Source organism: Cornus florida, unplaced genomic scaffold (assembly GCF_030987335.1).
Source record: "Cornus florida cultivar Cherokee Brave unplaced genomic scaffold, ASM3098733v1 CherokeeBrave_3.0.0_Hap2_Chr06, whole genome shotgun sequence".
Taxonomy (NCBI): Eukaryota; Viridiplantae; Streptophyta; class Magnoliopsida; order Cornales; family Cornaceae; genus Cornus; species Cornus florida.
This window is the reverse complement of record NW_026775576.1, coordinates 23,001,775-23,027,551: the sequence shown is the minus strand read 5'-3', so window position 1 is coordinate 23,027,551 and position 25,777 is coordinate 23,001,775. Positions and strand designations below refer to the sequence as shown.

Below are 25,777 nucleotides of genomic sequence, written 5' to 3'. Positions count from 1 at the left end.
TCTAGGATAGATCATTGCTCTAATACCATGTTAACTTTATAATGCAGAAATATAAGATGTAAAATAGGAAGATGAAATAGAGAAAAATTAAGAACACAATATATACATAGTTCGGCACTAAGCCTACATCCATGAATCAAGAGCCACTGAGGCTACATTTCTCTTATTGCTTGTATTTCTTGATATGTTTACATTGTATTGATACACAATATATAAGAAATAAAGTTGTAGACAAAAGGAATAAATCAAGTAAGAAATAATCAAGAAGTAAATTAAGGAGGAAAGAAAGGAAACCGAATATAATATATATATATATATTATACAATAGTTAGGACTTAAATCCAAATACAAAGCTAGGACTGTCAAATATTCATATTATGACTTAAATGACTCTGTGTGATTCAGAAACCTTTTTAATAGGGAGTGAATGAGAGAAAAGGTATAGGAGCATGATTCAAAAAAAAAAGGAAATTGCCAATTTATTATTAAGCGAGGAGAATATTGGGAAACTTAAAAAAGAAAATTGAGAATTCGTGGTTATTTCTCAAAAATGACAGATTATTAGATTATATGAAGCCATCACAAAGGTTTGGCTAAGAAGAAAGCACCAACAACTTCAGTTTTCAGTTCCCTTTCTCATATATCTTTTTAATTTGATAATATATATATATATATATATATATATATATATATATATATATATATATATATAAAATTTTACAAAGTCTATTCAAATCATTTTTCTCACCAATTTGTGCTTTCATATGCAACTGCAACAGCAACATAACAAAGACCAAGCTTTTAAATCACCCAATATGATATACACTTTACAAAGGTTTGAGACTTTGAGCCCATTCTTGGGAATGGGACACATGTATGGTTTGGTCACATGCATGAAGTTCATTTCAGAAATCTAAGTTAAAAAAAAAAAAAAAAAAAAAAAAAAAAACAAAACAAAACAAAACAAAAAAGAAAAGAACATTTTCATAAAACAACTTACAAAAATTGCCTTTTTTTTTTAACGAGTTCTTGAAAATTATTCTAAAAAAGTTAAACTAAACAAATCCGGCAATTCCAAGTAATTAAACCGTCCTACACGTGTCGCTTAATTAGTATATAACTTGCATATCTTTTTTTGATAAATACATAAAAAAATTCAGTAAATAAAAATATAAAATTAAGGTAATATGATGACGATGAAATTTGTCCCTCGAGGGATTGGCTCAAGTGGTAAGGTCTAAAGTATCCCTGATGCCTGACGAACTATTAGGTTTGAGATTCGATTCTCACTGAGCGTAAAATATTATCTCGGGGTCATGCCTCATGGCCATACTCTACGACTTACCCGGCATGAGGTGGGGATGCACCCTTCATGTATCACTGGGGCTTAGTTAAGTTGAAGTTTCGGATAATAGGGGTGGGACTTGGGCGGGCGAGGTGGGGTGGAGTAAAGGGTTAGCCCACGCCAAACTCAAGGTTCTAATACTGTAAACCACACCAAACCCAAGGTTCTAAAATCATAGCCCGTGCTATGTCCAAATCCTGAGAAACTCATCGTGTCTCAGCCCGTGTCGTACTGCACCAATTTCATGAGTTTTTCGGGTCATTCCAAAATTTAATAACCTACTATCAAATAAACATTAAAAGAAAATAAAATGTTATGTTTACCTGCCTAGATCATCCAAATGTGTGACAAAAATTAACCGAACTATGTGTAATATGAATCCATGATTGATGATACTATAAATAATTTAATTTTAAATATAAAAGTTATAAACTATTTTTATATTTCGGGGTCTTCGGGTCAAGTCCAAAATAAATTCGGGATCTAAAGTTTAAATCCAATCCCGTCCTACGGTCTCAAGTTCCTTAATCCCATAAAATTTTTGGGCAAAAATTAGGTTGCTCGAGTTAGTCCCATCCCTACCAAATGCACCAGGTTAATCTGAAAAAATAAATAAATAAATAAATAAAAATAAAAAAAATCCGCAACATTGATCATGGGAAATATCCTAGGGGCCTTAAAAATGGCATGAAGTCCACAGAAAAATATAAAATAAAAACAAGGCCCACAACCCTAACACACACCAACTAACTTACCTGAGACTTGAAAATAGCTGGCTCATCAACAAGAAAAGAAGTTAAACAAGTAACAAAACTAGGGTTGATTGATGGAAAAGATCGAAGAGATTCTTCTTCAGCGGATCAGAGAGAGATTTTGGCAAGTTCTCGTGTTTGCAATGGATTCAACAAAAGGGCATTTGGTTCTTCTTGCAGAGAAGAGGCGTAATCTAATGATGTCAACGGTGGAGTTTAGAGTTTTCAAATGAGGAGATGCTATATTTAAGGCGTAATTTTTGGTTCGAAAAGTAACTTGAATATTTAAGATTGAACCACGGGATGAAAATCATGCTCTAATTTAACATTGTTCGCTTGAACAATGTTATTGATGAACTATAGTGTCCTAGGTTTTTTTTCAGAATTTTTGTTACTTATTTTATTTATTTATCCGTACATCGTTTTGCACGCCATGTGGTCCCGGTATTGTTTTCCATTAGCATGTATTTATTATTTTATGTGATGATGTGTTATATATATATATGAATACAAATGTATGTGTTTGTGTGGCATGTGGGTGGAGTAAGATATTTTTGTGGCATGGAAGTGGTTTTAATGAAGTTAGAGGTTAATTTGGACATTTGGTGTAGTTAGTGGAGGGAATTATTGACCATTGACCTTGGAAGGCATTAGAAGTGTTTCGGGTCACACAATTTCATCATTTTTTCTCTCTCTCTCTTTCTCAGCCACATCTCTCTCTTTCTTCCTCTTTCTTTCTCTCTCTAAATTTCTTTATTCTCTCTAAGATTCCTTATGTTTGGATTGGATTTGGCCCAAGCCATAGTTAGCAAATGTGGAGAGCTAGTCAAGGGCTACGTTTTGATACCAGTCTTGCATGCATTTAGTGGATTTCGATCTTGTGATCTAGGAACTTGGGTGGCATTATTTGAGCTGGGGGTGTTTAATGCATTATGTTTTGCCTTTATTTGAGTTTTTCCTTACTTGATTCCATGCCATATTTGTCTTAAATGACGATTATTAGAAGTTGAAGTGATATATATGTTCTTGATAAAAATGTTATGTTTATGCATGTTGGATGTATATTTAAAATGCTAGAATTGTTAAAAGCATGTTATATGTGCTAGTTGCTACTTTGAGCTTAATTGATACAATGTGATGATGTGATCCCTTTGATGTAAAGCATGCATATTTGAGTTTAGAAGGTATGAATCATGTTCGGTTATTCTTGAATAATGCATGAATTCACTTCATGGCATGAGAATGGTTTTGGGGAAAATGAGGTCAAAGTGATTTTAAAAGGATGTGTTTGGGAAGGGTTGTGAGAAAATGGTTTTGTGAAATAAACCGGATTTCGCGAGTCCGGGGCTAATACAACCTAAAGGGAGTGCGTGCCAGAATTGGACGTGTAGCATTGATTACGAGGCCCTTGCCGAGTTTGGAGTTAGGGATAGCTATTCAATCTCGCCTCCGTAAAGTCAGGTTAGCGATTTTCGGTGTGTGTTGAGTTGGGCAAGATTGGGGCCGGGAAAGCATGACATTTCATTGCATGGTGGTGTACTTGTGTTAATTATGACTTATTAACATTCCTATGTATGATCCTGATCTCTTTTATCTATTCTTTATATGTCGACTCAAGGGAACCCAAAGCCAATGCTTTAGGCATATCCTACTGAGCCGTTGTGCGCACCCCTCACTTATCATTTTCTGGACATGGCAAGGAAATTGTAGAAGATGCACACCCGCAAGCTTAAGAGTCATTGATGTATTTTGATATCTTTTGTAATAGAATTGCTTAGGCAATGAACAAATGTACATAACCTTATTCTTTTGTGAACTTCAAATGAAGCCTTTGTAATCATGACTATGGAGACCTCATTATTTTATAAACTTATTCTTTTGGACATGTATGAATGTTTTAAGATGATTTTGATTCACAAAAGAAGTGTGAATAATGTTATTTTGATGAATTAAATACTCGTTTTGGTGTTTAAATGTGTTTGATGTTGGGTTAAATGATGTTTATGGATTTAGACTTCATGTTTATGCACTTTGGATTGCATCTGTTCGAGTTAGAGAAGTGATCTACTCGATCACTTCACTTATGGGTTTCTCCCTTCTAACCGGTTAGATGGGGTCTTCTAACCGGTTAGATTAGATCTAGGTGTTCATCTACTTGGTTAGATTTTTCTATCTACCCCATTAAATAAATAAGGCAAAGAAGGGGTTTGATGAATTCCTTCATTTTACCGGTTAGATAGAGTTATCTACCTAGTTAGATGGCCTTCAAACCGGTTAGATACCTCTATCTACCCGATTAGATGAGATCTACAGTTCACAGCCCTACTAGACCATTCATCTACTCGGTTAGAAGAAATCTTCTACTCGGTTATATGAACTGATATTCGCACATTGACCCCATATTTCAGTAAAATCACTCAATCACCCCTGGACTTCACCCTAATCATTAAATAACCTTGGCAATTGACTATTTTGCCCTTTTTGGGTCTCCAACTAGGATTGACCATGCTAAATGACTGGAATACCCTCATGAACCCTAGAACCTCTATTATTGCACCGAATGACCAGTTTAACCTTGTTAGGGCCTCAGCGTACCCAATTAATGTGAAAATGATAGTTTTATCCTTAATGAGTTGTGAAGTCATAATAATGTACCAAATGACTATTTTACCCTTATGAGCCCTAAACCATTAATTAACCACGGTAAATGACTGTTATACCCTTGTAGATTGTAGAACTATTATAATGACGTGAAATGACCATAGTACCCTTGTGTGACCTTGGGTTCGGGCAAGGACCCAATTAACGATCTGGATCCCCAGGTTTGGATCGTTACATGAAGCCCCCACATAAATAAACAATCAATGGGTCATTAGCCTAATGGTATTAATCTCCTCTCTCTCAAAGGGGAGGCGAGAGGTTCAAGCTCTAGTGGGCAATTTGTAAAATGTGAATAGATAAACAAATGCTATCATAAAAGAATAAGTAATTTGAGTCTATAGTTTTAAAGCAATAATATACTTACTCCAAACCACAAAGGCATACAATTATTTACTTTACCCTTCAAAAAAAAAAAAAAAAAAAAAAAAAAAAAAAAAAAAAAAGCATAAACAGGATTTAATCTTCTGGATGGCATTTTTATTTGGTATGAGACCAACAATTTACTTGAGCAGATTGCTTACAAAAACTGCAAAATATAGAATCTGATACAATAAACTTTTTAACAGTTTTTACAAAGAAGTGGAATATTAGATAGTCTAAGGCCCCAGCAAGAATTAAAAATAATAGAAGTCTTCTTTCAATTTATTTCTAGATCTTAAGCCAGTATGCAAAAATTCTTAATCCTTTGTCTCTATGTAATCTTGATTATTTGTGCAAAAATAAAATTTTCATTTTAGATAACAAAATAAAATAGGACATTGTTAACATCAATAGATTGGTCTTTTTAGTCCTCCTCTCTGTCTCTCGATATTGAATTGTGTTCTTAAAATGAAAAGTAAAAGACACCAATCAAACTTCTTATTTTCTAGATATGTGGTAATAATTAGTAAGTTTGACAAAAAGATATATATGTGGGAGTTATTTTTTTTACTATCGTAAAGATAAATTGAGAATTGTTAATTTAAGAAAAATACACGATAAATTTATAAATCTAGATTCATAGGAAAACATCTAAACTTTACTCACACTTCATGTAATGTCTAGTATCATCTGACATGGCTTAATCAATCATGATAAAAAATGAATTATAGTGAAAAATATAGGGTGAGGGGTGATCCGAACACGGACATACCATGCTTTATCAATTAGGCCATTGAATAATACCCACATGTGATAAATAAATAATAGTAATTACAAATAATATATATATATATATATATATATATATATTAAAAATGGGTAATTGCTTAGTGGACTGATAAAATGGTTGGATTATCAAAAGTGAGAAGGCAGTTCCTAATTTTAAGAAAACGACTTTGTTCAAGTAATACTAAATTTTAGGTTTATATTTGGTTGAATTATGTCTTCTTAAGCAAAAATTTTTACTCTCATATCTTGTAAAATTAAATGTCAATCTTACAAAAGTGTAGATAGATTGGAGGGAGTGATGGTAAAAAACTAAATAAGGTATAAGCTATAATACTTGTTTTAATGTTTTTCCCCGAATGCCACTTATTTCCTTCTCCTTAGAAAGAGTCATTAATACAAGATTCGTACTGATACAACAGGCACTAAAGTGCAGAATCTGTCCTACTATCAAAATAGAGTGCGCGAAAATATAAGTCTGCTTGGTTAGATGTATGCATGTTCTAACACGAAAAAGAATCTGTCTTATTCTTAAAGGAATGTAATATCCGCACTTCAACTGCGCTTTAGGTTTGAAGGAAAATGCATTTATGCTGTGTTGAAAGTCATAAATAACAAGTGTATTTTGAAAGTTCACTTTTCATGTTACGTTGAATTAGAGAAATGTAATTACATTGAGAACCACCATTCAGAATTATTTTATGTCCAAAATGCCTCCAAGCTGGTTTTATTCTCTCTTGAAGCAAATGAACTCACTTGTATACGTTGGAGCTTTGAAGCTTACCTAATTATTAGAGAAGGGAGAAAGGGCTTTTCCAGGTTGCCCTTTTTAATGAATAGGGCCAACTAACTACGACGTATGTCATCTTTCAACTCTCGGGTGAGGGAGTGGTACGAGAAACCACTATGTTTTGATAGGAAGATCCTTATTTTCAAAGTTACAAATTAAGAAGACTTATTTCTCTAATACAACCTAGGTCAAAAAGAAAATTTTCAAAATACACTTTTTTATTTATGGCTCCCAACTCAGCATAAATGCATTTTCCTTCCAAACTAAAGTGCATGTGAAGTGCAAATATTACATCCCTTTCAAAAGAAGGCGGATTATCATAGAGCATGCATACATTTAACCAACCATTGTTAATCACGTTTGATCTGGAGAGGACAGACCTAGTTATACACATTGCCTATTCTCTGGTACACTCCCATCAGAATGAATGTATAAATTATCAACTCACTTCAGATTACTTTTCCACTGTCCACATAACCACTAAAGTATTAACAGTACTATGACTTAACCGGATATGAAAGCACCCAGAGCATAACCTTGGGGAGTTCACACACACACACATACATATATCCTTCCTATAGAATCTCAGATCTGGATATAGAAAGATAGAATATTGGAGTAATCAAGAACAAGCTGGAGATAAGCTTGGGCGTGTGTGGAGGGGAGAAATAACTGGATTAGAGAAAAATTTAGCTCAACATAAAATTTCGATTACATTATTGGCCCTTTTTGGTACCAAAAGCAATATAATTTACACCAACATCATCAGAGAGGGCCCATCCTCCAGTCAAGGGGTTGTACACAATTCCAGCCATCTCTTGGACCTGGACAAACCCAATCAGATAGCAAACAACTTCATTGTAAAATTCGGATTTTACTAATGCTCAAAGGAGCACAGATTAGTCTAACCAAAGTATGTATTTTGCTTACAGTTATGGAAGCACGCTGTAGGATCAAGACTAGTTCTTCAGGAGTAAGAAAGCTCGACCACTGATGTGTACCTTTAGGGAGCTGCAGAGTACCAAAAATATTATGTGCACAACTACAGAAAAACATTAAAGCATGCAGAGTTCAAGGACAAAATTATGCAGCAGTTTTAAAAATTACAAAATCTTGCTAAACAAAAGAGTGACACTCAACATCAACAAGCGTAGCAGCAATGGTTACAACAAAATAATTTCCCAACAAAACTGTAAGATCACTTACTATTACAAAAATGCTTTACTAATAACTCCAAGGCAGGCAGGAAAATCCTCGTATGCATACTGTTGGAGAATATTATTATAGAAACCCTTAATTTACTCCTTGACAGAATATTGCTGTGAGAATCTCATAGGAGTGATTTTAGCCTATGATAGAACATGGGATTGATTGGAGTAATATATGGGATTGATTTTAAGAATCCTCCATCAATGTATTTTCCATATTTATCACTTGTATCCTTTCACCTATAAATAGAGGTGATCATTGTATCCAAAGATCAAGAGAGAATATAATAAAGGTGATGTAGCCCTTTGGGCTTTGTGTGTCTTTTCCTTGTGTTCTTCATGTTTAATTTCTCTCTTTCTTTTATATCTTTCAACATGGTATCAGAGCAGGTTTATCATACCCTACTCTATACTCTACTCGTCTCGGATCTACGGATCAACTCGTCTCAAATCTCTGCATCAATTCGTCTCGGATATGCTCATCTCATACTCTCGACAATTTCGTATTTAGTTTCAAGTTGGACACTTGCACTTTCAAAACCCTTAATTTACTCCTTGACAGAATATTGTTGTCAGAATATCATAGGAGTGATTTTAACCTATGAAAGAATATGGGATTGATTGGAGTAATATATGGGATTGATTTTAAGAATCCTCCACCATATTTATCACTTGTATCCTTTCACCTATAAATAGAGGTGATCATTGTATACAAAGAGCAAGAGAGAATGTAATAAAGGTGATGTGGCGCTTTGGGCTTTGTGTGTCTTTCCTTGTGTTCTTCATTTTTTAATTTCTCTCTTCAACTTTTATATCTTTCAACACATACTAATATGCCTAGAAGAACATGGATTAATTGTTTTTATGTAAAATGAATCTGAAACATCAGGAAAACTGGTTTTTGAGGCTAAAATAAATTTTTTACTATGTTTCCATATCACTTTATCCATTTGAAACAGTTTCTTATTAAGTTTTCATTCATCCAAATTTTGTTTTCGATTCAGTAATGTTTCCAAACGTACATATATAAAATTTTAGAGCTGCATTTTTCATCTTTGTGTCAATTTACCAAACCTTTGATTTGGTCACATTAAAAGCTATTCCAGTAGAATCTAGGTAACTAGAATTTGGAACTCATTAATGCTTCATGCCTTACTACGATCCATCTAGAGTGCCTTTCAAGTATAATGCACTTTTCTCTTTCTTTATTGACTCTTTTCATACCACTTCCTCCGACCCTGCCTTTGACAATGAATAGTGGGCCTTCCGGTCGGCACACCGTGGATGAAAAAATAAAAATGAAAAATAGTAAAAAAAGATATGATAGCATGTGGATTGACTAAGGGTATGGTCTATATAGAGCGGAATGGAGACACTGGATTCATGTAGCCAACCCCATGTAATTGGGAAAAGGCTTGGTGGTTGTTGTAGTACCCAGAATAAAAAATAAAAATAAAAATAAAAATCTCTATGAAAATAACAGTGCTCTAAAACAGAAACACCTTATTGTCATGCGGGATTCAAAAGTAACTGCCCACTTACGCACAACACATCCCAAATTCACAAGACATTTCTTTAAACTTTCATCACAAGTTTATAGATATACAAAGTTTAAGTGTTGGGATACACTCGGATGAATCTCCAATTCTCCCCATCAAATAGGATTAATATTTATTTCGTTCAAGTTGTTAATTTTATAATAAATTTATTTTAATTATGAAATTTTCAATAAGTTCTTTAAAAGTTACAATACATTGTGTCCTCAAACTCCTATTTTTATTATTATTATTTTCAATCCAAAAGTGAATTCTTTATTTAACGCATTATGTTTACTCATAGTTTCGCCTGAATCTAATATTACCATTTTGATCTATAATTCTCTTAATCTTGCATCATAAGACTTTACTACTAGTACGAGAGAAAATGGAAAGATACCTAAGGGAGACTATGGTGTAGCCTTCCTACCATTGTGCTTCACAGTATAAACATACACATACAAGAATACCAACTGGAGTTTGATGCATGAAAAACATGTTCGTAATTTGAGGAACATGCATTTGAAGACATTTATTATTTAAGAGCTGTACAAATTTGATAAAGGTATCATTTAAGATCTAAATTATAAATAATCTCAAAAGAAGAAAATGAAAAGCACAGACACCAATTCAATACTAAGGTGGGAATTCTAATAACAAATACCTAATGTGCTTCAGAGGATATTAACAACAGATATAAGCAACAGAATGAAATAAATAATCATACCCAACGGAGGAGGTACTCTGCTGCGATGATGGCAGTTGCATACGATCTCATTGAACGATTTATGGTTGAAATCACAGTGGCTCCACTAGAAACAGTTAATGCTGCCAATGATTTGCAGAATTCAGCAGGATTTGCTACGTGCTCAATTACCTAAGAGAAATAAACAATTCAATGGATAACCAAATGAGTATATGATTTGGAATTTCGTGTATATAACTTTCAGATGACCAGACATTGCCTATGTTTTTGGAGTCGTGATTGTGAGTCGGTTTATGCAGAAGCCAAGAGTAATGAATATACGAACAGGAAGCAAAAAGCAAACAGAGAATCAAGAAATTCTCTATAATATCAGTATATAATAGGCAAACTAATTTTCGAATCATAATACAGTACTTCCATACATATTCAATTCTGTAACTGATTTCTTAGAATTACTGAAGTCAGGTGTAGGTGCGAAAAATTGCAGACTAAGAATAGTCAACAAGATTTCGCAATCAATACACTTAGAAGAGTGAATAGAAGAGTGAATTGCTCAGAGGAGAATTGAACCTTATAATGGTGTGACCGAACCTAGGATCACCTAGATTGCCTATGTATCCCGATGACTTCATGAGGTGATCGGGAATCAGGTCGAAATGTAATTTTGGCAAGGGGGGTCATATTCCCTTTTCCAGGAGCCTTTGCCCTTATCTCTGTATATCTCTATTGGGGGCTTTTGCCCTTATTTTCAAAGGCATCTGCCCCTTCCTTGAGGGTCTCAACTCTTTTCTTCTTTTCTAAATTTTCCCTTCCAGACTTCTCCATGGCCATGCGGCCCACTTGTTTGGGCCTGGACTGTGTTTCTGGGCCGATCAGCCCGCTCCCCTAGTTTGGGCTAAACTCGTTAATCAACTATATGGGCTTTGATTCTGGACATCCATTGAATTGTTATTGACACTTCATTTGTACAGGTGTCGCGATTTGTGGGTATGTTCTGCCCCCACATCAGGAAAACTGAAAAAAGTAAATCATTTTATTTTTTTATTGGTATCTGGTACATTCAAGGCTTTTTGCAACTTGCGCAGAGCCGCAGAGTCTAACTGAAGCCAAAAAACCGAAATTGACTGGTCAAAATGTAACCTTTAACCAACCCAACCTGAGAATCAACCTAAGTTCACACTTAATTACAATAATTACATCCATACATATACATATATATACACACATATAGCTTTATTGTATAGGAAAACAATATAGGACGGTTATTACGCCAGCTGTATTATATGGAGCATAATGTCGAGCGTTGAAAAAGAAACAAGAACGTGTTCATGTAGCGGAAATGAGAATGCTATAATGGATGATAGGAGTGTGTACAAGAGATAAGATTAGTAATGAACGAGTGAAGGGAAATCAAGGATAGTGCCTATAAATGATAAAATTAGAGAATGTAGACTTTGGTGGTATGGTCATATACAACGCACATCTGAAGATGCATCGGGTAGAAGAGGAAGATTTGTTTGCCTAGAATGTAAATTATGTAAGTGTGAAGAAGCCAGCTAAAACTTACATGGGATGAAGTAATTAAAAATGTTTTTTATAAATTAAATATTAGAGGAGACGCCGTATATAATTGTAAGATTGGTAAAAGAGAGTTTGTGTGGCTGATTCCATTCATCTGGAGTAAAGGCAAGGATGATGATGATGACACATTGTAGCTTTAAGAATTCAAGTAGCATTGAAGGCAATTGTCAGTGCCCAACACATGTCCTCCCTGTGAGGGTTGCTGAGAAGAAAGGCTAGAGAGAGACCCGACCTTCACATTTTCGCACAAAGTGGTTGCTCTCAGACTCTGAATACGCATCCACACTTTTAGCTTTTACTATTTCACCAGAAAATAAGCCCTAAGATGAGATTTGTGATCTTTAAGATTAAAAAGAGATCAAGGTTCTGGCAATGAAATTATTATGTAGATTCACAATCTTATAGAATGATTCTCTGTTGAGATAATCATACCCAGTAGAATAAGACTGATGCAGGACGTCACTTGGATTTTGAAATAATGATCTCTACAGTATTTATTTGATGGGCTAAGAGTTGGAAGTGTTTAAGTTATGAGTTCACAAAGACAGCAGTGGTGAGAAATTTGCTTCCCGGTTTTCTGGACTTGATTACTTCTATAACCAGAAGACAAACAAGCTTGATACTAAAGTCTTTAAAATGATAAAAATATATCTAGTATGCTAAAGCTCAAGAAATTAATATATAATCATACAGAAAACAAACTAATAAACAAAGCACTCAAGCATAACACCATAGACCCTTTTCATAGAACAATAAGTATTCTTGAGTGGGATGGGGCACAAAAAAGGTTATGAAGATGATATATTTTCTCTAACCAAGCAATTCCAAACACATCAAATATTCTATGCCTCAAAATAAAATCCTAAAGAACATCTCATGCTAGATTAGCCAAATGAAACTCCCAACCCCACCCCACAATTGCCAAGTCGGCAGTTTAGTTGCAGCTTCTAAATGAGGATATGCCCATATGTAGTAGTGTAACCAATCGACAATAAATCAGACGTACTCCCTCTGTCCCAAAATAAATGACCATCTTTGAAAGTCCATTTTTTTGAGGGGACAAGCATTTAACGCATTGTTCCCTTGTAAAATTCCAAAATCATTTTTAACGAATTTTCAACGTTGAGGATATTTTCAGAATTATGCAATCTTTTTAGATTGAGGGACAAGAATTTTGGGACAACCCACGGTAGAAAGATGGACAGGACGGAGGAAGCAACTAGCAATGTTACAATTACCTTAAGGGTAAATTACAGATACCACCCCCCAGGTTTTCATTTCGTACATTGAGGTAGAATGTGGCACGATATATTGGTCAAACCACCTTGTAGTTTCATTGACTAACACATATGGAGTAATGTGTCAAATCAGTGTAGGGGTAAAAACAATTTGGACAAAAATAACCTTATTATTGTGAGAAGACCAAATTGTCCATTATGTGAACTGAAATTACATCATTAGTCGGACAAAAGTACCCTTCTCCTAATTGATGAATCACATGACCTGATGACCCACTTCCTCGCTTGGATTTCGTACTCTCTCTTTAGTTTATCTCTCTAACAATAATGGAGTCGCGAGTCCTTTCCGTCGCCAACACAATCTCTGGCATCCCCTGCCTTAGAAAGCCAATGAGGCTGAGCATCAATTGTTTCGCCGCCGCTAGACCCATCAAAGCCGTTAACCGTCGGCAGGAGCAGGAACATCAAATGGGGAAGGAAGCTCTGACCAGTTATACTCCTCGAGAACATTACGACAACAAAGCGCGAGATTCTCAGGCCCATTTTTGCCACCGTCAAGGCGTTGATTTTGCAAGGGGAGGTCCGTTTCCGCTGTTCAATTCAGTTAGTCTGACCATTTCAGTGACCATGCTGATCCGTTTTGTATTATGCCCTAACCCTATTTTTTTGCATAGATGTTACAGTCGCTTCAATCGAGGTTTTCAACAGGTACTCGGCTCTTGTCACCGGTTTAAAAATAGTCCAGTGTTTTCGCCATTGGTTTTTGCACAAATAATTTCTCTGTTTAGACGAAATCAAACAGAAGATAAGAGAAGACCAAGAGACTCAAATTCTTCTAGAGACTCATACTAATAAGTGAGAATTTTTTTTTTTCCAAAGTGGGGTTAGAAAAGAGAAGGCGTACATAAGCTTCTGTTCCCACCAACCAAAAATGGAGTTGTATTTACTGGCAGATGGCGTTATCTATTAGGAGGGGCAAAATCGTAACTTACTAATACCAAATCCCTTCTAAATTTTTCCTTTAAAGAAGCCCTATAAGCTTAAGGTCATATAGGTAAATTCATGCTGATCCACCTAGGTCAAATGATCCACTAGGACCTTCTTGTTATATCGTGCCACATTCTATCTTAATGCACAAGATGAAAACCTCATGGTAGTTTCTGTAATTTACCCTTACCTTAATTACTATTAAGGCAATTTAGTGCAAAAAGTCATGTCATGAATAAAATAAAATATATGTATAATAGATATACTTCCATTACTAATTTCATTAAACCATTTTTTTGAGGCTTGACATTACTGAGCAATTTAAATCTCATTATCACCTAATGAAAATATTCTATTAATTTAATTTACTAATATCAGGTCAAGACTAAAACTCAAATCTGATCTTTCCAAACACTATGACTAACCTCTAAGCAGCTCAACTGTCTGGACACAACTGTCAGAGGTCATAGACCACAGTCACCATACTCATCAACCAATACCATCTCTAGTGAGTAAACAATCTCTCTAAAGTCCATAGCATAGAACGACCACACAATCCTCCTTGCACCTGGTCCTCCTTGTGCTTGGGTGAGTACATAACTCATTAGATAAATGTAGAGGAGATACAAAACCTCAACTAAACATATACCTCAGTGATAGTAGAGAGATAAGTCTGGAGGAGATACAAAACCTCACCTAAACACATACCTCAGTAATAGTAGAGATATATAAACTCATCTAAAGCACATACATCAGTGGCTGAAGAGATACAAAACCTTACCCACAAGATACTTACCCTGTACCACTGCTTGAGCTTGCTCAACTCGAATGATTGGCAAACCAAACCATACCTGGACTAGCACATAACATGTCCAGGATCCATATGACTTGACCAGCCAAACAACCACCAAACATCAAACCACAAGTCAAACTTTGTTCACCCTTAATTGTCCTATAACTTACCTTGATTGCAAAATTATGACTTATAGACACAACTAGGGAGAATGCTACACCTAAAACCCTCTATGAGTATGAGAATATCACTACCTTATTATTTATAATTAATTCAAACTCTTAGGATTTTAATTGTCACTTTTCTAATTAATTTCCCAATTAATTAACCTAGATCCCTACTAAAATTAAGTGTCCAAATTTAATCAAGTCAATAAGGTGAACTTTAAATAATTAATTTTATAAAAAAAAAAAAATTAGTGAATTTCTCAATTTTCCCTTTTTTTTGTAATTTCATCAATAATATATATATATATATATATATATATATATATATATATATTTAGAATGGACCCCGAAATGGGCCCAAAATGTTGGGTTTGGAGATTGGAGTCAGTAGACCTAAATAAGCCCGAGCAGACCCGAGATGGGCTTGGGGTGGACCATACACTTTCCCACGCGAATTGCAAGTCAGTGGGCATGCACTATCCAGCATTATCACTTTCCACCTTGTTTCTCTTTCCCAGAACAACCAGCAAGAACTCCCGTTCGAACCAATGCTCTCAGCCCCTAAATCTGAACTTGCACATGTGTTATCTATCACGTATCATAGGGCTTTAATTACCCATAATCAAAGAATCTAATTGTTAAAAAAACACTTGGAATTTCATTCCCTATATTCATCAAACTAAGTTGTAAAAATAAGTAGGATTTACCATTCAGTCCACTCGACTTCACTTGATTTCTGACACACACACACACATATATAAATAAATCTAAGCAATTAAACAGAGCAGAATCATTACTTGACATCATTCTTATATAATATTATATTTAGTTCAACGTTTTTACCATTATGATTTAAAGGATTCAACATGCATGCAGACCTAGAATTTCCTGAAGTTTCATATATGAATATATATATATATATATATATATATATATATATATATATATATATATGTATGTATTAGCACTGTACAAGCATGCATATGCACAAGCAATAGACATATCATTCATGTATAGTAGTTTAGAAAACATAGAAAAAATTTCGATATGTCAGTTCTACTTTGAAGTTTGAACCTGAAGAGGAAGGTTGTATAATTTGATCCAAGATGGTAACTTTGGTTGTAACACTTCAATAATATAACTTTGAAGTTCACCCACAAAACTTCTTGTAGACTTTCAATTGGATTCAAATTAATTAGGACTCTTACCTTATTTGTATCAGAGGATGAGCTTGATTTTCCTAATTAAAATACAATTCCTTCATGATATCTTCAATATACTCTACCTGAAAATACAAGTTTTTTGCATTGTTCCAGATAGGAAATACACTCGAGATTCAGAAAAGATACATATGGAACTTTCTTGCAAACACTGAAATACTAAATCTTGCATACACAATTTATGCGCCTTTGTGAGTGAAAATTTCTTTTGAACATACACGAGCACGTAGAATGTGAGTTTATTCATGGTTCTACTAGACTGATCAAGGATTTATTGTAACTGTGAAGTACCAGAGATCCATAGTACTCTATCAAAACACTGTAAAACCTTGCTCAGTTGAGTGTGGGAAAAGATCACTGAAAAAGGGAAAGTTGCTAAGAAAGTGATAACATTAAAGTGATAACAGTGGAGTGGTAGTTTGAAGGCACTAGAATAAGGACTACTAGGTAACACTGTATGTCAAAGGTAAATCAACGACGAGTGACTCTAGGGATAGAATGTAGACCCATGAAAATGTTGTGTTCGTGCTTGCTATGGATATAATGTCGACTATTGGAAAGTTGTGCTTTTGCTTGTTCTTAGTGGATCTGTTTACCTGAGATGAAAGTATCCATGGCTTTTCCCATTTGGGTCTTCCAGATAAAAGATCTGTTGCTGCTTACTTTATTGCTTTACTTGCTTGAATTTGTGCTGGAGTAAGATTAAATCTGGCATCTGAATAAGTTGAAAGTTGAAAGACCTATTCATCCCTTTACATTTATTATCAGATTGTAAATTGATAACTGAGTTCCGTTTGCACCTCTCATAATGAGGACATGCCATATCTAATTAATCCATAGTTTACATAAATGCAAAATACCTCTCCAACTTGTTCGTTATAATTTCTTATATAAGAGAATGTTAGTAGTAATAGTAGTAATAGATATAACATGAGAAACAATAATATGTTGAATTAATACTATTAAACATATATATTTTAATTTTATATATATATATATATATATATATATATATATATATATATATATATCTGCCTAAATACAATCTACACCTATATATTGTCATGTCCTCACCCTATCTATATGATATTTCTTACAGATATGACGTATCATTGTGTTTGCACAATGTTTATAAAATCCTATTAAAATAGAGGTGTGGAAATGAGTGTGGAATCTAGAAACTGTTACTCATAGATACCACACAAAATGTGCAATAATATCAGCATACCTCTGAAGCAATCACGGCATCAAACTCTCTCTGTTCTTCAACTAGTTTTTCTGCCAACGTAATTGCATACATGTGAGCTTCAGGATAATGAATTAAAGTTCGTAAAAGGTAAATGCAAAAACACAAAGATCAAGGATACATTGATATAAAAAACCAGAATCAAACATTCGGTAGTCCATGTTATTGGTATTTCCAAAGCAGTACAATAGTTTCCCAGTTTCAATTGCCAGAAACAGAAAGCACATACAAAAAATGATTAACTGAAACCTTGTACAAAGTTGACCGTCAGAATTACCAAAATCAAGTAAAGATGGGAAAGTCCCTACTCCCTCCCAAGGTTAGAGAAATCAAAGATTTTAATAATACACTGATACTAAGAAAAGTTTTGAATGTTTAATTAGTTTTCATAATATAATCAATTTTTTATTTTTTTTGAGAAGTAAGATTTTTATAAAAGGCGCTCAAAAGGGGAGCGCTCCCAAAGAAGACAACAGCCGACCAAACTCGACACTATAGCTTTAAGCTATCCACAAAATCCAAAAGACGATCCATTGAATTACAATCCCACCCACTTACCCAAAAGAATAAAGAAGTAAGAATATTGTATTTAATAGCCCAAATGGGAGACTCCTCTCCTTCAAAGTATCTCCTATTTCTTCCGCATCAGAAAAATGATTGCTATGCCAAAACCAATTGATAAGAATTAAGAACACTATATACAACAACAACAACCAAGCTGCCTTCTCCAAATTATTTGGGGTCAGCTACATGAATACTATGTTTCCATTCCGCTCTATTTAAGGCCATAGTCCCAGTCAATCCACATTCTATCATATCTTTCTTTACTAACTCTAACCATGTTAACTTTGGTCTTCCTCTTCCCCTAGTATTGCCCTCAATGTGGACTATGCCACTTTTCCAACCAGCGCACTTAAAGGTCTTCTTTGCACATGTCCAAACCAAGTTTTTTTTCTTTTTTGTTAAGTAAAAATCAATAAAAAGCGTTCAAACGAAGAACGCGTCCCATGTACAAAAACAAAACAGGAACCTATGGACCCAAAGAGTCCAAGAGATCAACAACATCGTCAGAAAAACAGTTTCTCCCCTTCGCCCAACTAAAAATGAAGCGAATGATATGAAATTTCAAAGTTGCCGTAGACGCCTCCATTCCTTCAAAGCATCTATTATTCCTCTCTTTCCATATGCACCACCATACGCAATGTGGAATGGTCTTCCAAGGCAAAGCGCAACCAGCAAAGTTGGAAAGACACAGAAACATGGATCGAACCTCGAATCCTCCATGGGAAGAGGGAACCTACAAAAGATCATCACCACCTATGCCACCTACCTCCTGTCAATACAACATATCCACAAGAGCACAAGCCTCATCCATCTCCCAATCTTGAAAAGAACGCCTAAAGCGCACATCCCACGTAATCCCACTGCTATCAAGCCGATAGCAATCTACTACAAAGGCATGTCTATCAGTAGCTATTCTAAAAAGCCTGGGAAAAGAGCAAGACAACGGCTAGTCTCCGCACCATAAATCCTCCCAAAACCGAACACATCTACCACCCCGAACTTTGAATCTGATATGAGAAGCGAAAACATCCCAGCCTTTCCGAATAAATTTCCACACGCCAACTCCTCCTGCGTTAGGGACTGGGCATGAAGACCACCCACCCCTCTCTTCCCCATACCGACATAAGACAATCCTCCTCCACGGGCGGTATCGTTCTCTACCAAATCTCCACAGCCACTTGCCTAGGAGAGCTCTATTAAAGGGGATCAGCCTCCGAAAGCCCAGTCCACCCAACTTAACGGGATTGCAAATATGCTCCCACTTGACGAGATGGTACTTGAACTCGTCGCCCCTTCCACCCCACAGGAAATCCCTTTGAATTTTTTCGATCCTTTCAGCAACAGAACATGGATAGGAAATAAGTGGGAAGGTTTGAAAGAGTGCTCTTAATAAGAGTGACCTTCCCACCTTTCGACAAATATTGCTTCTTCCACCCCGCCAAGGGCAAACCTAAATAATGAATAGGAAAAGAGCTCACCCCACACCCAAGAACTGTGGCTAAAGAGGAAATGCCCTGAACTGCCCCAACTGGGACAAGCACGCTCTTGCCAACATGAACTTTCAGCCCAGAAACTGCCTGAAAAACAGACAAGAATACACCTCAAATATCTCAATTGGGCCGCTTCAACATAAAAAATAAAAATAAATAAAAAAAATAACGAAGTGTCATCTGCGAACAACAGGTGAGATATCTCCATCTAATGAGTTGAATCTCTACCCACTCTGATGCCTTTGATAAAACCCAAATCCTCTACCCTCTTCATCAGTCTACTCAAACCCTCCATAACAATGAGAAAGAGAAAAGATGACAAAGGATCACCTTGTCTCAACCACCGAGAACTTCCAAAGAACCCATCAGGAGACCCATTCACAAGAACAGAGAACTTAACGAACGAGATACATGTCTCTATCCAAGTCCTCCATCTACTTCAAAAGCCCATTCCCTAAAGCAAATAGAGCACAAAACTCCAATTAACGTGATCATAGGCTTTTTCGATATCGAGCTTGCATAAGACTCCCGGGACACCGCTCCTCAACCTAAAATCCACACATTCACCGGCAATAAGAACGGAATCAAGGATCTACCGTCCCCCAACAAAGGCGTTTTGGGACTCCGAGATCACCCCATCCATAACATCCCTCAACCTGAGAGCAAGAACCTTAGCAATGAGCTTATAGATACAATTCACCAAGCTAATTGGCCTAAAGCCCTTAATATCAGTAGCGCCGCCCTTCTTAGGGATAAGGGCAATAAAGGAAGCATTTAACGACTTCTCGAAAACCCCGTGAGTATGAAACTCCTGAAAAGTACCCATAGCCTCCCTTCTAACCACCTCCCAGCTTTCCATCAGAAAGTGCATAGTAAACCCGTCAAGCCTCGATGCTTTGTCACCATTCCAACTCGACAAAGCCTTCAACACCTCCTCTTTGGTAAATGGGGCCTCAAGACCATCTCTCTCAATCTCAGAAATAACATCAAAATTAAGACCATTAAGCTTTGGTCTCCAGCCCAACGACTTAGTGTAAAGTCTCTGATAGAAAGAAACAATCCCCTTACGAACCTCATCCTCCCTGCACAGCTCCTGACCATTAACCTGGATTCGCTCAATGTGATTACTCCTTTTATGGGCATTTGCAAGCCTGTGGAACAATTTCGTATTACGATCCCCCTCTTTGAGCCATAAAGCCCTGGACTTCTGACGCCATGAAATCTCTTCCATTCAAACAATGTCGGCGAAATCCGCCTGGCAAGTTGCTCTCATAGAGTGCAAAGAGTCCCCCTCCCCACCCACCTCATCAAGGCGATCAATCTCAGAAATTTCAGCAAGGACTTTATTTTTCCTCCATTCAAGATTCCAAAACACCTCCTTATTCCACCTTTTCAATTCGGTTTTGAGGGCCCGTAGTTTCCGGGCTAACACAAAACTGGTGCACCCGTGGCCTCCTCCCACCATGACCGAACAAACCCTTGGAAGTTCTCTACCCGCAACCACTTATTCTCAAATCAAAATGGAGAATGCCGAGCGCTCAGACCCCCACAGTCCAGAACCAGTGGAGTATGATCTGAAGTAACCTTAACTAAAGCCGCCTGAACGACATCAAAAAATTTCTCTTCCCATTCCCCAAAAATCAAAATCCTATCCAGCCGTGAGAGAGTAGCAGACTCCCTGCCACTAGACTAGGTAAAAGCTGCCCCTTCCAGAGGCAAATCAATGAGAAAGTGACCATCAACAAACTCCAAAAACTGAAGCATCTCCGAAGACCACCTTCCCCCTGTAGATCTCTCTAACAGAGACCTAACAGAATTAAAGTCCCCACCCACACACCAAGGAAGAAACCACAATCCCTGAACATGGCTAAGCTCCTCCCAAAGGAAAGGCCTCTCACTATCATCAACCGGTCCATAGACCCCAGAAAAAACCCATCTGAAGTTGTCCTTCTCCATCTTGAATACGCAAGAAATAGAAAACCTCCCCCTCCAAGTGTCCATCATTGACAGCCATCGTTGATCCCACGTGACTAAAATACCACCAGAGGTCCCGGAGGCATTCAACGCCTCCCATTCAACGAACCTACCTCCCCATAGACTTCGAACCACCCCATCTGTCATCGATGCCATCTTAGTCTCTCGCAAACAGACAACATGGGCTCCCCACTTCCTCAAAGCAGCCTTCACCACCCTTCTTTTGTCTAGATTATTGAGACCTCGAACATTCCAGGAAATAATTCGTAGCTTCATTAGGAAACAGATAAAATCATCTCCCCTCCCCCCTTCCTCCCACTTCTAGTCCTTCCCCACTCCTTCACCACCCCTTCCTTCTCATCATAGTTAACATATGAAATGAGATTCTTGACCTCCTGCTCCCCTTTCCAAGACGGTAAAGTTCTCTTGGTTTTAGCCCCTTTCATACCCTTGTTGATTCCCTCAATCTCTCTCCCTTCCGCAATAGCTTGAAGGATAGATAGCGCCTGATCGCTTCTGCCCTCACAAGTGACACCCAACAATTCACAAGTGGCACCAATATTCTCTACCACCTATTCCTTGCCCAAATCAATAGTCATCTCTAAACTATCGGGTCACACTACGGCCAAAGGTTCCACCATTCCCACAACAGAGTGATCCGTCTCCATCTATAGAACTAATTCCTTAGAACAGTCCTATTGAAAGGAAGCCCAATCTTCGTTCTCCTCCCCCTCACTCTCCCTGCCGTTAACAAACATATCCATCTACGTATCTATAGCAGAATCACCTGGATCATGTGTCGCCTCTGCACCTTCGGAAGGCAAGCAATTGAGGCTTTTCAATGCGACAAAAAGCCGAAGCTCTTTAAGCAAAGCCACAGTAGACTCGTCAGTCAAACTGAAGTGGAGATCACGTCCCACACAGACCGTCACCCTATATGTACTTCCTTCGGTTCCAGACGGCTCCTTTACAACATTAGTCACTGCATCCCTCTGACTAGCACAAACATACTCCACCCCACCACCACTCCTCGACACCCCACAAGAATGAGTAGAAGAAGAAGAAAAAGAAGAAGGAGCAAAAAGAGGGCTCCGTGGATGAATGATAGAGGACGTACTCCGATTGATGAAACCAGGAGAGCGAGCTATCCACTTCTGTTTATCGTTGTGGAACCATCGAGAACCATGGCGGGACGGCTGATAGCTCCGGTGTAAATATCTAAGGCACCTTTCATTTGACGAATCAAGAGCAAAGAGGATTGGCCCTTTTGTGTATGCAGAACAACAACACTTATCGTGTCGAGAAATCATCTCTTCCGCGTTCAAACCGGTCTTGCTTGCACTAATCTTAATCCACCTCGTTTTCTCAAACAAATACCAATTTCTACTTACAGATGAAAAATCCATAGATGTGGAACGTTGTGTTAAGGGCTTGACATGGGCCTGGATTGAACTTCCATCGCGGGGCCCCGTAAAGACATTTGGGATAGGCTTTTCATTTGGTAAGGAAATGGACAAGCAGCTGTTGGGCCCTCGCTGGACCTTCCTTTTAATCCCTTGGTGGACCTAAGGCACAGACCAAAACATTAATCCAAACCTGGGCCTATGAGGCCCAAGATTCAAAACAGGCCCGTCATGGTCAGCCTCCTTTGAATAAACGTTTCCCAACTGGTCGCATGCCTGTCCACGTGTATGGGCAACCTTAGTACGCGCATGCATACTTCTTATAGAGCCCCATTCCCCACTCGCAGACGGCACGTTGAAAAGCACGCGTCTCTGTCCTTAAGGGCCGAGATGAATCTGAACCTCCGGCCGGGATGAAGGACGATGCCTTCCATAAGTCGTCTCCTCGCGTCCAACCTGTGAGCCAAGAGTGGATTTCGGAAGGATAGATGGTGTGGATTCCTCCGACAAAGCGACCTTAAAGGCCACTCACTGATCCTCTACGAAGACAAAATCCGGAATCGCTCCTCCATCAGAAACATGGATAATAACTCTCTCTCCATCCGTCGTGTCGTCTGCTTCCACACCTCTGAAACCACCGCACATATCCCCTATGGCTTCAAACAACTTCTAACACCATAGCTGAAAGGGTAGGCCGTACAACACCACCCTTCTTCTCCTGTCTCTTGGTCTCACTGCCTAACATCCTACCGCAAAGTACCAAACGTCGATTGATAGGGTAGCATCTCCCCATGTCTTCTTTCCAGAGAGCAAGACCCTTTGTGCCTCATCCTCCGATAGCAATCTGAACAGAAAAAGGCGATTAGGCTAGGGGGAAACCACCACCCCACACGAGATCTGCCAAGTTTTTGACGCCAACATCTCAATCCTCTCGATACTTCCCACATCTCTATCGAAGCGTCCAACAAGGCATGATTTCAGAACAATTTCGCAGCTCTTCGTACTGTGATGATCAACCCTAAACACTCTACCCTCGCCAATTGAAAAACATTCAATCTCGCTGCTAAGGTTAAGCCAAGGGAGCCTCGCCGCCTCGAGAAAAGATCGCTCCCACATTAGGTCATCACCAACTTAACCGGTTTTTTCTCCCTATATCTCCAATTAAGAACACTATATCATGGTCAATAATTATAACTAACAAATTATACATAATGGGTGGCTGAGTATTGACAATTGGGAAGTTTTACATTTGACCAATATACTAGGAAAGTTCCATAAGCTTCAAGAGTTTTGACAATCTTTTGACACACTCCCCATATTCTCTTGCATTCAACAATCAAATAAAAAAATGAAACAAGTTACAGTATGATTTCCTCCTCTGAGGCTAATATATCAGTTACAAAAAAATTCCAGTTCAATTTGTTTTTGATAATTTTAAACTACCACTTGCAATCTTCTTTGTCTCTTCAACACCGCCTCTTCCATGTTACCTTCTCCAAAGGCCCAAACGAAATGACGTTATTATATTTTATACATAATATCAAAATAGAACAAGCAACATGCAAGAAAAAGCTGATATGTACTTTTTTCAATGGTAACAGTATAATTTAACAGTCTTGGCAACCAGTTCACTTCTGTAACACTAGTAACCTGCTGGCACCCCTAAATTTTTAAAATGTTTTTGTAGTAACATGCATTCAGAAGCGTCCAAGTCAAATGTCCCACATAGCAGGCCAAGGATGAGAATCAATCGAGCATAAGTGTTTTTTCATCCCAAAAGCTACACAAGGGCCAAATAGGGCCCCTAAACACCCAATGTATCCACAAAATCCACTATCTCCCCCCCATAGATTTACAATTTCTCCCCCAAAGCCAAAAAACTAAAGTGTGAAGTATAGATAACTTAAGCACACTAGTAGGAATTTCCTCTTCCTCCACAAAGACCACCACAAGCACAAGGGCACAACCCTTCAAGCAACTCAAGCCTGAGTTCCAACCAGCCCCCACCCCCAAAAAAAACCTAGCATCAAGAGCACTCCTCGTAGAGAGAGGCATTACCCCACTGAACCTTGAAAATGCCTAGAAGCATATCCTAACAATCTCGAGCCATTAGGCAATAAAGAAAGAGATGGTACACCGACTCCTCATCCCTCTTGCACATGAAGCACAAGTTCACTAGGATCTGCCCCCTCCGCAAGGTGTCCATCATAAGGATCCGGGCCAAGACCACTGTCCAAGCAAAAAAAACTACCTTCAAGGGGGCCTTGGTGTGCCACATGGCCTTCCATGGAAAAGGAAGAGTTTGTGCACACACCGATCTCAAGTAATAGGAGCGCACACCGAATCTCCCCTGAGAAGAGGGATCCCAAATCCACTCGTTAGTCCCTATGCCCTATACCCTTTGCTGATATAGCATTGCCAGAAGATCAAAGATGTCCGCTAACAACCAATCCTGGAAGTGCCTAACAAACTGTACATCCCATGTCAGCCCTCCACTATCAAGGTGATAGCAGTCAGCAATCATGGCATGCCTATTCGTCACAATCCTAAAGAGCCTCGGGTAAATGCAATCTGAAGAATGGTCCCCGCACCAAAGATCCTCCCAAAACCAAATACTCCTGCCATTTAGAGTGAATGTGCTTTGAAAACTCATCCCAACAATTTCGAATGAATTTCCAATCTCCCAACTCCTGTCGAACCCCTTACCTCTAGACTTATTACTTTTCTTAGTATGGTCGGTGGATGATGGGGAGAGACACATTCTTTAGCACAAGCTCGGCTTTGTAAGGGAGTTGTAGGCCCTCTCGTGGTGTTTTGGTGGGGACTTTAATGTGGTTAGATCCCCATCGGAGAGATCTACAGGAGGAAGATGGTCTTCAGCCATGGAGTAGTTCTCGGAGTTCATTGACAACCATCACCTTTTTGATTTGCCAATGGAGGGTGCGGCTTTCACTTGGTCTAGCTGTAGGGA

General features: G+C 37.7%; 1 protein-coding gene across 1 annotated transcript in view; it reads right to left on the bottom strand.

The window, feature by feature from the left end:
- Positions 1 to 7,118: 7,118 nt before the first annotated feature.
- The window catches only part of LOC132311189 (ubiquinone biosynthesis O-methyltransferase, mitochondrial-like), a 53,333-nt gene continuing 34,674 nt past the window's right edge, over positions 7,119 to 25,777 (bottom strand). The window contains exons 6-9 of the mRNA XM_059808981.1: positions 17,358 to 17,407; positions 10,165 to 10,314; positions 7,625 to 7,705; positions 7,119 to 7,518 (exon numbers count right to left, since the gene is read on the bottom strand). Of these exons, the coding sequence (XP_059664964.1) occupies positions 7,411 to 7,518; positions 7,625 to 7,705; positions 10,165 to 10,314; positions 17,358 to 17,407 (389 nt within the window). The 3' untranslated portion in view covers positions 7,119 to 7,410. The remainder of the gene's footprint in view (positions 7,519 to 7,624; positions 7,706 to 10,164; positions 10,315 to 17,357; positions 17,408 to 25,777) is intronic.